The 12,238-nt window shown below is 58.7% G+C and overlaps 1 protein-coding gene across 1 annotated transcript; it reads left to right on the forward strand.

Moving 5' to 3' along the window:
- Positions 1-5,103: 5,103 nt before the first annotated feature.
- Dohh (deoxyhypusine hydroxylase) lies at positions 5,104-11,704 on the forward strand. The gene is made up of 5 exons (XM_026404346.2): positions 5,104-5,460; positions 8,121-8,462; positions 9,148-9,224; positions 10,484-10,724; positions 11,100-11,704. Exons 1-5 carry the CDS (start codon positions 5,202-5,204, stop codon positions 11,408-11,410), a joined length of 1,230 nt encoding a protein of 409 aa, XP_026260131.2. The 5' UTR covers positions 5,104-5,201; the 3' UTR covers positions 11,411-11,704.
- Positions 11,705-12,238: the final 534 nt, after the last annotated feature.

Raw genomic sequence — 12,238 nt, forward strand, 5'->3', positions numbered from 1 at the left:
ATCAGGAAATGCAAATCAAAGCCGCGCTGAGATAGTAGTTCCTGCCCACTAGGCTGGCTTGGACTCAAAACAAAACAAATCTGAACAGACGAAAAAGGAAAGCTAATGAATGTTGGCAAAGATGTGGAGAAATAGGAACCCTCCTACGCTGCTGGTGAGGTGGCAAAATGGTGCAGGCCGATGGGAAAAACAGTTTTGGGCAGTTCCTCAAAAGTTAAACAGAAATACCACATGACACAGCAATGATGCTCCTAGGTATGTACTCCAGAGAGATAAACACACATCCACTCCAGCTGGTATGTGGCCACACCCATATTCTGGAGGCTGAGGCAGGAGGATCCCAAGTTCAAGACCAGCCTGGGCAATTTAGCAAGACCCTGTCTCAAAATTTAAAATGGGCGAAGCCCTGGGTTCAATTCCAAGCACTTCATAAAACAAACTTCTATACAAATATTCATGGTGGCCTTTTTCATGGTAGTCAAAATGTGTAAACAACCCAGATGTCCTTCAGCTGGTGAAAGGATAATGACCCATTCAGACATGGCAAATTGAGGAGTCCTTTTACTGCTCCTGAAAGTTGGCTCAGTGTGTGTGCATGGGTGTGGAATCTCCTGGGAGGTGGGAGTCCCTCTACCATTCCCCAAGACTCCCTGCATTTGGGCAGAATCCTGCAAGGAGAGTAGACACCACGGTACCCGATTTCTACTTTTTTCCTTGTGGTGTGAAATGATGTGTATTATACAAATGCACATCTGTCTGATTCCCATGAGCTCCACAGCCATCATAGGATCTGGCGAAGTCACTCAGCATATGGAACATGATCCATCTGGGAACTTAAATTTCCTAGTAGCCACATGTAAAACAAAAATTCTGGCAGAATTCATTTTAATTAAGTACTGTTTTATTAAAAATACTTTTGTTTCAACATGTAATCAAACTCAACTATTATTAATGGAGTATTCTATGTAATTTTTGTCAAATCCAGTCTTAGGATCCAGTGCGTATTACATCCCCCTCTTGGTGCTAATTTGCATCAGAAATCCTTGATCTCTTTTTACATTTTACAGTGGGAAAAAACAGGTTTGCATTGCCAGGTATTTCAAACAGGCTTAGAAGTTTTCCGAGCACTGAATCAAAGTATCAGCTTTATTTCCTCTACATTTAAATTGCTTAAATTTTTATTTTTTTATTGCTATTTTTTGTGGTGCTGTGGATTGAACCCAGGGCTTTGCGCAGGCAAGGCAAGTACTCTCCCATCTGAGCTATATCCCCAGCCCCTAAATTGCTTAAATTTTGAAAACTACAAATTCAGTTCCAGAGTGGCACCAACTAGTTAGGGGCCACCACTGCTGGCTGGTGAAGATGTAGACTATATCCTCCATGAGTTCTGGGAGGTCCGGGACAGTGCCGGGCACAGACAGGATCCCAGCACATGGGCCAGGGGCCAGAGCATAACTTAGTGTGCAGCCTGCACTCAGTGAGTACAAGTGTCACTGGAGAAGAGGTGGCCCAGGAGAAGGGTGAAGTTCCTGGAGAGAGCAGAGAATTGACTCAGGCTCAGTGGGGCCCTTGGCTCATGTGACAGAAAAGAATTCCAGCGCTTGCCAGCCCTGGGCATGGAGAGAGGCTTGTGTAGGAAGCAGATGCGCCCTCCAGGTTGGATGCGGCCATCTCCAGAGGGAGAGGTCCCCAGAGGTCCCGAGGGCTCCTCTTCAAAGCAATCTTAGGGAGGGGTGGGCACGGGAAGCTGTGTGGGTGACATGGGTCTGGTCACTCGGAGATCCTGAGGCTGATACGGTCTGTTATCTGATCTGTAGATAGGAATGGAAGGTCTCCTAAGCTATAGATTTCTTAAAACGTCCTCTCTTTGCTGCTTCTATGTTCTGGGGTGGATGAGCTCTGCATAGGCAGAGTCACGGATTTCCCAGGAATCCGGGAGTGACAGGCGGCCCTTCTGACCCACAGCCTGGCTCCCTGTCGCTCCTTCTGGGTCCTGTCTACCTGGTTTTTTCTTCTAATTTCTTCTGTCCTACTTCAAAAGGACTTCGGTTCCATCCCTAGCACACAAAAGAAAGAAAAAATGTGGCACCGAGCAGCTTGTTAGTGACCATCTTCCCCCTAACCAGCCCTGATTGCTCTTTCCTCAGACCAAGTACCAGGCTCAAGAGAGATGCTTCTGGTCAGCGAGGGCTCCCTGCCCCACCAAGGCATCAGCTAAGGTGCAACCTGGAGAACTCCCCGAACCACCCAGGCGCACTATACCTTTTTGAAAAAATTGGCCATGAGCGGACAGGCCACAAGCTGAGGAACCCCACGGACTGCCAGTTACCAGGAAAGACAGGAAGGACCCTCCCCAGAGCCAGGAGAGAGGCTGGCCCCGCTGACACCTCCATCAGGGACTTCTGGCTGCCAGGACCCTGCAGAAGTAGCCGTGGTGCAACAGACACCCTCTAAAATTCAGGGCAACTTCCTGATAACTGGTTTTTCTGTAGCCTCCGGAGCAGCCCCTTCGGAAGTGGAAGCTCCAGATTTCTTTAACTTCTAAACTGCCTCTTACTGGGAATGGAGGCCTCCTCGCACAGAGGGGACTCCCCAGAAGCCAGGACGCCACGCTGCTGGCCTGGCTAACTGAAACTGCCGGCATTTCCAGCTCTTCTGCTGCTGTCCTCTTAGAAAAAGTTCCCTGTCCCTGGAGTTTTCTGAAGATGGGGATTTGAGGCAAAAATGTCTCCTCTACCTTCCTTCAAAGCTGGCTTTGAATAAGACAATTTTCCTGCTAGTTCAACGGCCTTCCTTTGTGGCAGGAGGCCTAGCCTCTCGCCCCCACACTGGGGCGAAGGCAGAGGGGGGAACACAGGTGCCTGGGCTCCTCTTTGGTATCAGTTACACACAGGTGTGTCTGCAGGGCCCAGACACCAAGTTCTCAGACTTACACAAGCCTTGTTTTGGGTGTGGCTTCTGATATTGGTTTCCTGTACCCCTGGGCCTATCTCCTCCCGCAGAGCCTCCTGGGGCCCTCACACCTGGCACTCTGCCCTGTGGGCACAGCCTCTGGCCTTCTAGAAGACTCAGTAAACCTCAGCCTGAGCCACAGTGGGACTGGGGGGCGGGGTCCTGGGGAGCACCCGCAGGCTGCCCCAAAGCTGGTTATCTAGAGTCTCCTTTGACGTGGGAGGCAGCACCACCTCAGGAAGTGGGTTTCATGAGGCCAGTGATGGCATCTGCTTCCTTCCGTGTCTTTGTCGTCCAGGGCTGTGCCTTGTACATAGGCGTTTCTGCTCATCTTGAATCAGTGTTGTCTTAAAACAGCAGTTGGCCCGTCAAAGTGACTGCACTCTGCTTTGCTGTGCGTGGAATAGTTTTCATGAATTGCCCGTGTGGTGTGCGCACGCACACGTGTTTATACGTATAAATACACGGATACCTATATGTTTGTGTGGATTTCTTGCAACACTGGGTCCGAGGCCTTACACATGCCAGGCATCCTGCTCTACCACTGGATGATGTTCCCCAGCCCCTGGCCCCATCCCACCCCTCTCCCTATACATTTTAAATTGCAGTCGTGAGGATTGAACCTAGGGCCTTTCATAGGATAGACAAGTGTTTTACCATTGAGTTCATACCCCCAGCCCAGCCCCTTTTATTTCTGAGACAAGGTCTTGCTAAGTTGCCTGGCTGACCTTGAACTTGCCATTCTCTTTCCTCACCCCCCCCACCCCCAAGTAGCTGGGATTACAGGTGTGTGCCACCATGCTTGGCTCCCTGCCCACATTATTATTATTATAACTATTATTAATAGTTTATGGTTTCTGGGTATTGAACCTAGGGTGATTAACCACGACACACCCCAGTCCTTTTATTTTTTTTTAAATTTTTTATTGTTTTTGAGTCAGGGTCTTGTTAAGTTACTTAGGGCCTTGATAAGTTGCTGAGACTGGCCTCCAACTTCCCACCCTACTACCTCAGCCTCCCTGTACTAGAGACTGTGTGTGAAATCTTTGCTTAAAAAGCATTTGCTGAGGGGCTGGGGTTGTGGCTCAGTGGCAGAGCGCTTGCCTGGCATGTGTGAGGCACTGGGCTGGATCCTCAGCACCACATAAAAATAAAGATATTGTGTCCATCTACAACTAAAGTAAATCTAAATATATATAATCATATATAAATATAATATTTTACATAGATAGACAGATAGAAATAAAAGGCATTTGCTGAGCCCGGTGCAGTGGTACAGCTTGTAATCCCAGGTCCTAGGGAGGCAGAACCAGAGATTTGCAAGTTCAAAGCCAGTGTGGGCCACTTAGCCAGACAGGGCGTGGCACCGTGGTAGAGCACTTGCCTACCCAGTGTGAGGCCCTGGGTTCCATCCATCTCCAGAACTGCAAAAATAAAAATAAAAAAGTGAAAAAATGGGTGACGTGAGCGGATCCGACAGTTTCAGAGCGAGGGTGGAGTGGGTTTAATGGCTGCGGCATCCTTCCAGTTACTCCTGACTACGCTGTCCTCATCCTTGACAGGATCCCCGACCCCTGCCGTGCTGGGTGAACCTGAACCCAGGACCCTGCCCGTGCCGGGCAAGTGCTCCCCCACGGAGCTGCCCCCAGCCTGGCAGGACTCTCTCTCCACTTCCAACCAGATCCCCGCTCCTCTTCCCGAGTGCGAGGGCTGCGGCCTCCGGCTTTCTCGCCGGCCTCCCGCGGCCGTGAAGAGCCCGGTCACACCCAAGTCGGGCGCCTGCCGTGCCGCCGGGTCTTTCCTCGGACTCTGCCCTGCGGGTCGGCGCTGGGATGCCCGCCCTGGGCCCTGGCCGCGCTTCCCCAGCCGCGCCCCGCAGGCGGCGCAGCTTTCTCCTGGGCGGGTGTCGCCACCTGGTCAGGCACACTCGGAAGACAGCACTGCGCGGTTTCGGAAGGAGAAGGCGGCAGGCCGGTCCTCGGCGAGCACGAGTTACTAAACCCACGAATGAATGAGCCACGGGGTCACTTCCTCTTCCCGGCCCCTCCCGCCCTCCCGGGGCTCCAGCCTCCCACCATTGGTCACGCCCCCGAGGCTGGCCCCGCCCCCGAGACGCCGCGCATGCTCCGTCGCCAGCCGGCCAAGCTCCGCGCTGAACGGGCGCGAACCATTTCCACCGGCCCCGTAGGGGAGGCCGGAGGGGCTACTACAGAGGGAGGGCGGAAGTGGCCCTTCCCTTTCCTGGAGGCATGTCCCTCGGCTGTTCCTGCGGCGTGGGTTTCCATTTTGTCACTGGTGCTGGCTGGAGCTTTGGGTCCTGCTTCCGCGGCGGTCGCTGCTGGCTGGTCCCCCCCGCGGCGGCGTTGGCGCCGTCCGGCTGGTCACGTGGCCGGGAACATGGCGGCCTCCAGGGCGCGCTGCGAGCGTCGCGGCTGTTGAAGCCTCCGCGGGTGGTGCGCTCGGGTCCGGCGATTCGGAGCCCGGCCGGCGTGGCAGCGGCGGAGCACGGTGCGATCCCGGGTCTGGCGGGCGGGCCCGGGAGGCGCCCCGAGAGCCCTCCGGGAGTCGTGGGCAGGGTGGCTGGAGGGGTCCCATGTCTCCGGGGACCCCTGGGCAGCGTCGGTACTGGGGCATCCCTTATGTGGCTCTTGAAACGACGTCTTGGGGTCTCCTAAGGGGTCTGCGGAGCCGGTCGTCCCTTTTTGAGGGGTCCCGGGACGCGGCGACCCCTTCGGGGATGGGGCATCCGGTCCCGAGCTCTTCGTTGGAGTTGTGGTTCCTGCATCCCTGTATTAGTTTATCGTGTCTGTCTCTGAGACCTCCACCGGGGTGAGTGGACTCCTGGATTCTGCCTGCGTTGGGGACCGATCCCTGACCCCCACATGCAGGAAAAATAGGCCTAAGGTATGAGTTTCAGGGCTCTCCCTCGTCCTGAGCCCAGGTGGACCTTGGGCTCCCTGGGAAGGATTCATTAACTCCTTGTAGCTTATGGAGGGTTCAGTAGTGGCGGGTTTGCCTCCTTAAACAGGGTGGTCAGAGAAAGGCCTCCCCCAGAAGGTAAGGTTTCAAGGGGTTAGGTTTGAAGGAAACCCAAGACTTGCTGAGCTGTTCCAGATGGAGAGACTAAGTTCAGGATGTGTGCCTGGAGCTCCACAACCCCCTCTCTCCTCCTCTCACTTCTCTCTGTAGCAGGAGCTTAAACTTAGACTGTCGCCTGCAGTTCAGAAGGCCTGAGTTTCTGTTTTGGGGACAAGGGCTGCTTATCCGTGTATATGGAGGGAGGAGTCGGGTCGCAGTGCCTCTAGGGTCTTGCTCCTTCCTCAAGGTGTGATCATCCTTGGATGGCACCTGTCCTAGGCAGCTGTGCCTCCCACATTATGCCCTCTCTAGGCACCTCTGCTGACGCCACTGGAAACCACAGAGGGCTGCGGCATGCCACTCCCTGCTTGCTGTGTCTGGGAAGTGTCTGCTGGGTTCCTGGAGGGCCCAGGAGTCCGTCCTCCCAACCTCCCAACTTGTCATATCATCCTTGTTTACCTCTTGTTTTGCAGCATTGAGGATGGACCCCAGGTTGCTCTACCACAAAGCTACATCACTTGGTCCATTAACTGTTTATCTTGAGACAGGGTCTTGCTAAGTTGTCCAGGTGGGCCTTGAACTTGTGATCCTCCTGCCTCAGTCTCCTGGATAACTGGGGTTACAGGTGTGGCCACCACAACCAGAGGCAGTGTCATTTCATCTTAATTCACTCATGCAGCAATGTCCGTATGGTTCAGAGCCCTCTGGAGCCACACTGACTGATTTAAAACTGTCTGCTGCATTCCTCGAGACAAAACACTCAGGATCACTCTAGGGGAATGGGCTGTGCAAAATAACCACACAAGAGACAGAGAGACCTTTTTCTGACCTTAAGGGTCTGTGGAAAGAGAGCTGGTTGACTGACAGCTAGGAAGGCCACACCCAAGGGCAGAGCAAGAGAAGGGGACACACAAAGGGCATTTCCAAACAGGGCAAAGGGGTAACATCACAAAGGAACAGGTGAGCGTAGCTCCACCTATGGGGCTGCGGGAAGGCATGCCCAGGCACGAAGACACATTCACACATTCTGTGACTTCCAAGATCGGGGCGTCATCTAGGGCCACTTTGATGTGGCCAGATCACTTGGAAGTGACCGACAGGGTCTCACCAATCAGGAAAGGAATATGTTGGTCACATGGTGTGGCGGCCTCCCACAACTGTCCCTGCTGAAGTTCGGCGCAATGCCCTCTACTGTCCACCCAGTTGCTTGGGAGGCTGAGGCAGGAGGATGGCAAGTCCCAGGTCAGCCTGGGCAACTGAGCAAGACCCTGTCTTAGAACAAAAGAAAGAGGGCTTGGTGATGTGGCTCAGTGGTAAGCCCCGGGGTTCATTGCAGTGTGAGCCACCACCACCACAGCAAAACCCCGGCATCCACGCTGTCCCCAGGCAAGACAGGCTGTTTCCTGACCTGTCGATGGGAACAAGTCTCTGCCCATCCCGTGGGGCCCTGGGAGGGTTAAATAAGCTAATGAACATACGGGCTTATCAGAGAGCCTGGCGTTTGGCAAATGTACACAAATGCCAGACACTATTCTTGTGGGGTTTTTTTTGTTTTTTTGGTACTGGAGATTGAACTCAGGGGCCCTCAGCCACTGAGCCGCTGCCTCATCTCTGTTTTGTGTTTTAGTTAGATACAGGGTCTCACTGAGGTGCTGAGCTGGCTTTGAACTCTCAATCCTCCTGTCTCAGCCTCCCAATCTGCCAGGATTACAGGCAGACGCCACTGTATCTGGCCTATTCTTGCTTTTATTGAGGACCTGGCCAACTTAGGCACTGACTCAAAAAAAGGGTCAGGCGCAGTGAGGCACGCCTGTCATCCCCGCAGCTCGGGAGGCTGAGGCGGGAGGATCTCCGTTCAAAGCCAGCCTCAGCATTGTGGCGAGGCCCTAGGTACCTCAGTGAGACCCCGATCTCTAAATAAAATACAAAAGGGCTGGGATGTGACTCAGAGTTTGGGGGGGGACTGAGGGTGTGGTTCAGTGGCAGAGTGCTGCCTGGGTTGGATGGACTCCAGTGCCCCCCAGAAGAGCCCCCGCCCTCCTGAGACGAGTGGGCGGGACGCCGCTGACCCTGCTCCATTCCTGCTGCAGGTTCTGCTCTCTGGGCATCCAGGCTCAGTCCCCGAGGCGCAGAGGACCAGGCCCTTGCTGGAGGCATCATGGTGACAGAGCAAGAGGTCGAGGCCATCGGGCAGGTGCTGGTGGACCCCAAGCAGCCTCTGCAGGCCCGCTTCCGAGCGCTTTTCACCCTGCGGGGGCTTGGTGGCCCCAGGGCCATCGCCTGGATCAGCCGGGCCTTCGATGACGACTCCGCCCTGCTCAAGCACGAGCTGGCCTACTGCCTGGGCCAGATGCAGGACTCCCGCGCCATCCCGGTGCTCACGGGTGTGCTGTGCGACACCCGCCAGGAGCCCATGGTGCGCCACGAGGCAGGTGAGGGGCAGGCGGCTGCCCTCGCACTTCCCTGCCCCGCTGGCCTGGCCTGGGCCCAGGAGACGGGCCACCCCGGGGACTGCGGGGCCACCCCAGCCGTCTGGTCAGGGAATCTTATTCCTTTAGGTGTTTTCCCTTTAAAACGACGTTCAGAGCTGGGTGTGGGGCGCAGACTGTGCTCCTGCGGGCGGGTGAGGAGGCTGAGTGAGGCCAGGAGAGTGGCCGCCGCCGTGTGGGGGGGCAGGTGCACGTGGAGAGCTTAAAGGAGACCGGCAGTGCTGGGCTGCCTCCTTTCTCCCGTCACTGCCCCTGTGCGGGGGACCCCGGCTGCCCCTCTGGTCAGTGCACCTGTGCCGCCTGCCTGCTGCCCCGTCCCTGGCTGCAGGGCTTGGCCTGTGCTGTCCCTCTTGCCCAGAGGCCCCAGGGAGTTCCCCCTGCCCCCGGCTCCCCATCCGCTGTGTCGGCGTCCAGGTGGGAGGACCTCGTCCCTCCCCCCAGGTGCAGGCTGGGGTCACTGTGCCTGTGCCCGGGGGCAGGTGCAGGCTCTGCTGCGGCTTGGCTGGGCGGCCGTGCAGCCCGTGAGCCCTGCTGCCCCTCAGCCCTGGCCGGGGAGCTGCTACCAGCGGGTGCTGTCCCGCAGCCGTGTGGCGCTCGCCAGCCAACACCAGCCCTGCCTGCTTCTCAGGGGAGGCCCTGGGCGCCATTGGGAACCCGCAGGTCCTGGAGCTCCTGAGGCAGTACTGCAGCGACCCCACGGTGGAGGTAAGAGCCAGCCCCAGCCCTGCCCGCTCAGCCCGAGAAGCTGTGCCCAGCGCTTCCCCAGCCCCGGCCTGAGCAGCCCTAGAACCCCTTTCTGGTTGCCACGGTGACCGCTGTCCATGGGTGCTCCAGGCCCAGGTGGGGAGGGCAGCGTCCAGGCCCGAGGCCAGCAGAGCCTGCTCGGGGCTCCTGCCTGGCCCCCGGCTGCTCTGAGACCCTGCCCTCTCTGCCACCCTGCCCGGCCCCCTGGACCTCGGTCTCCCTGCCGTTCCCCGCGTCTCTTCTGAGATAGTTTCATTGAGGTGACTCACGTGCCGTTTAGTTCACCCCTGGAAGTGCACCCTGAGTGCCCTGCAGTGCATTCAGAGGCGGGCAGCTGCCCTGCTCCTTCCAGAACATTCCCTTCCTCTCAAGGAAACCCACTCCCATTAGCGACATTTTCCATCCTCCGTGGGTCTGTCCTGGCCCCTCCTGTCCCTGGCCCACACACCTTGACCTCCTGTGTCTGCTCACTGAGCACGAGGTCCTGGGTCCGCCACCCTGTCCCCTGGCTCCTGCCCTGGTGGAGTGACGCTCAACATGGGCACAGGCTGTTCTTTGTTTTGGGATGTCTTTTTTTTTCTTTTTTGGTCCCGGGGGTTGAGCCCAGGGGTGCTCTACTCCTGAGCCACATCCCCAGCCTTTTTTATTATTTTTTCATTTTGAGTCGGGCTGCCTAAGTTGCTCAGGGCCTTGCCAGGTAGCTGAGGCTGGCCTTGAACTTGGCGATCCTCCTGCCTCAGCCTGCTGAGCTGCAGGGGTTGCTGGCGTGGCCGCCGCGCCCAGCCAGGCCTGTTACTTGTATCAGTTCGTGCCTCGTTGAACACAAGGGTGGCCTCCACTTTTTGGCCATGGAGAACCACCCTGCCGCGGGCCTGTGTGCGAGTCTGAGTTCACTTGGACCCTGGCGTCCTGACTTGCTTCACACGCCCCACTCTTCTCACGCAGCCAGGGGAGGGCACACGCCTCGCTCCCTCCAGGGCAGGACCTGGAGCCCTGGCTCCCGTCCTCCTCCCAGCAGGGCCGCCCGGGCCTTGGCCCTGGTGCTCTCTCATCTCCCCAGCCCCCCTCAGCTTCCCCATCCCTTGTCCCTTCCCCTTGCTGTCCTAACCCATAGGTCCCTGCTGCCAGCCCAGGAGGGTGGGGTGGGGATGTCACGGCCTCTGCGTGTCCCCAACATCAGGCCCAGGACTGATGCCGTTTGTGCGCCCCTCGCCCTGCAGGTGGCTGAGACGTGCCAGCTGGCCGTGCGCCGCCTAGAGTGGCTGCAGCAGCACCCCGGGCAGCCGACAGTGGCCGGGCCTTACCTCTCAGTGGACCCGGCCCCCCCAGCTGAGGAGCGCGACGTGGGGCAGCTGCGGGAGGCGCTGCTGGACGAGACCCTGCCGCTGTTCGACCGGTACCGCGCCATGTTCGCCTTGCGCAACGCCGGGGGCCAGGAGGCGGCCCTGGCGCTAGCCGAGGGTGAGGAGGCCCCGGGCTGGGCAGCTGGGCACAGCACACCCCGGGAGCAGAGGTGCCGGCGGACCCCCAGCCCTCTCCAGTGGCCACACCTGTCATCCTGGCTCCTCGGGTGCTCAGGCAGGAGGGTCACAGTCCAGGCCAGCTGGGCAGCTCAGCCGGACCCTGTCCAGAGCAGAGTAAGGGTCTGGGTGCTGCCATGCCAGAGGCCCCTGGTCCAGCCGGCTCCCCACAGGCTGGCCAGGCGCCCGAGCTGCCCCGTCATGGGTGGGCGAGTCCTGGAGACAGAGCCCCTTTGTCCCCACCTTCTGGGTGCCCCAGCCCCGAGCCCGTGGTGTGCCCGGTGAGTGACCAAGTGACTGCCCTTCCCACCTACAGGCCTGCGCTGCGGCAGCGCCCTCTTCCGCCACGAGGTGGGCTACGTGCTGGGCCAGCTGCAGCACGAGGCGGCCGTGCCCCAGCTGGCCGCCACCCTGGCCCGCCCCGCCGAGAGCCCCATGGTGCGCCACGAGTGTGCAGAGGCCCTGGGCGCCATTGCCCGGCCCTCCTGCCTGCCCGCGCTGCACGCCCACACGGCCGACCCCGAGCGCGTGGTGCGGGAGAGTTGCCTGGTGGCCCTGGACATGTACGAGCAGGAGCGCGGGCCCTTCCAGCAGGACCGCCCAGAGCAGCCACGCCCACTGCCCTAGGGCTCAGCCCCACCCCGCCCTGCCCCTGCTGACCTGCCAGGGCCCCTTGTCCCAACAGGACTGCGGTGTCTGACTCCCCTTGGCCCTGTTCCTGCGGAGCCGCCCCCCCGACTCCCTCGGTGGGAGCTGTGGGCTCCTGGCCGGCTTGTGGGGGGGGGACCTGGGTGGCTCAGGCTGCACTAGCAGTGACGGTGGGGTCCAGGGCCCTTGACCTCGGCCATGTGGCGTGGGAGGTGGTCCTAGGTGGGGCGCGGGCTCCTGGGTGCTGCCACGTGGAAGAGTAAATCATTTTGGCCCAGCAGTGGCTCCCTGAGTGTGTGGGGTGGGCTTCCCGGGAGCACTACTGCCCAGCACTGCCACCTGCGCCTGTCCAGCTCTTGGGGACTGTCCACCAGCTTGGCTCCCTCCCGGGGCTCTAGAGAAGCAGCCCTGCGGCCTGCCCTCCACCTACCACCTGCTCCCGTCGGGGCCACCGGACCCTCCGGGTCCCACCTGCCCCAGGGTGGCCTGCTCACCCAAGAAACCTGTCTGAAGGTGGGACTGGGTCCACAGCTGCCCCTCTGTGCCCTGGAATCCACAAACCAAAAGGCTATTGGCAGAACACATGGGAACTCACTTCCTGGGGACATTCCCGTGGCTTCCGCCCTGAGCCCCTGTGCCCTGGCCAGCCCCTGCCCGCTCAGGGCCTGGTCCTCCTCAGAGTGACCTGTGGGCTCCCATGCCTACCTGCTCAGCTGCTCCCCGCCCTGCCCGCGGCCTGGGTGCTCCCCAGGACACTGTGTCGCCTCCGGACCTGCAACTTGGGTTGGGTTGTATCCCCAGAAGGTG

The sequence above is a fragment of the Urocitellus parryii genome, chromosome 3 (genome assembly GCF_045843805.1).
Source record: "Urocitellus parryii isolate mUroPar1 chromosome 3, mUroPar1.hap1, whole genome shotgun sequence".
NCBI lineage: Eukaryota > Metazoa > Chordata > Mammalia > Rodentia > Sciuridae > Urocitellus > Urocitellus parryii.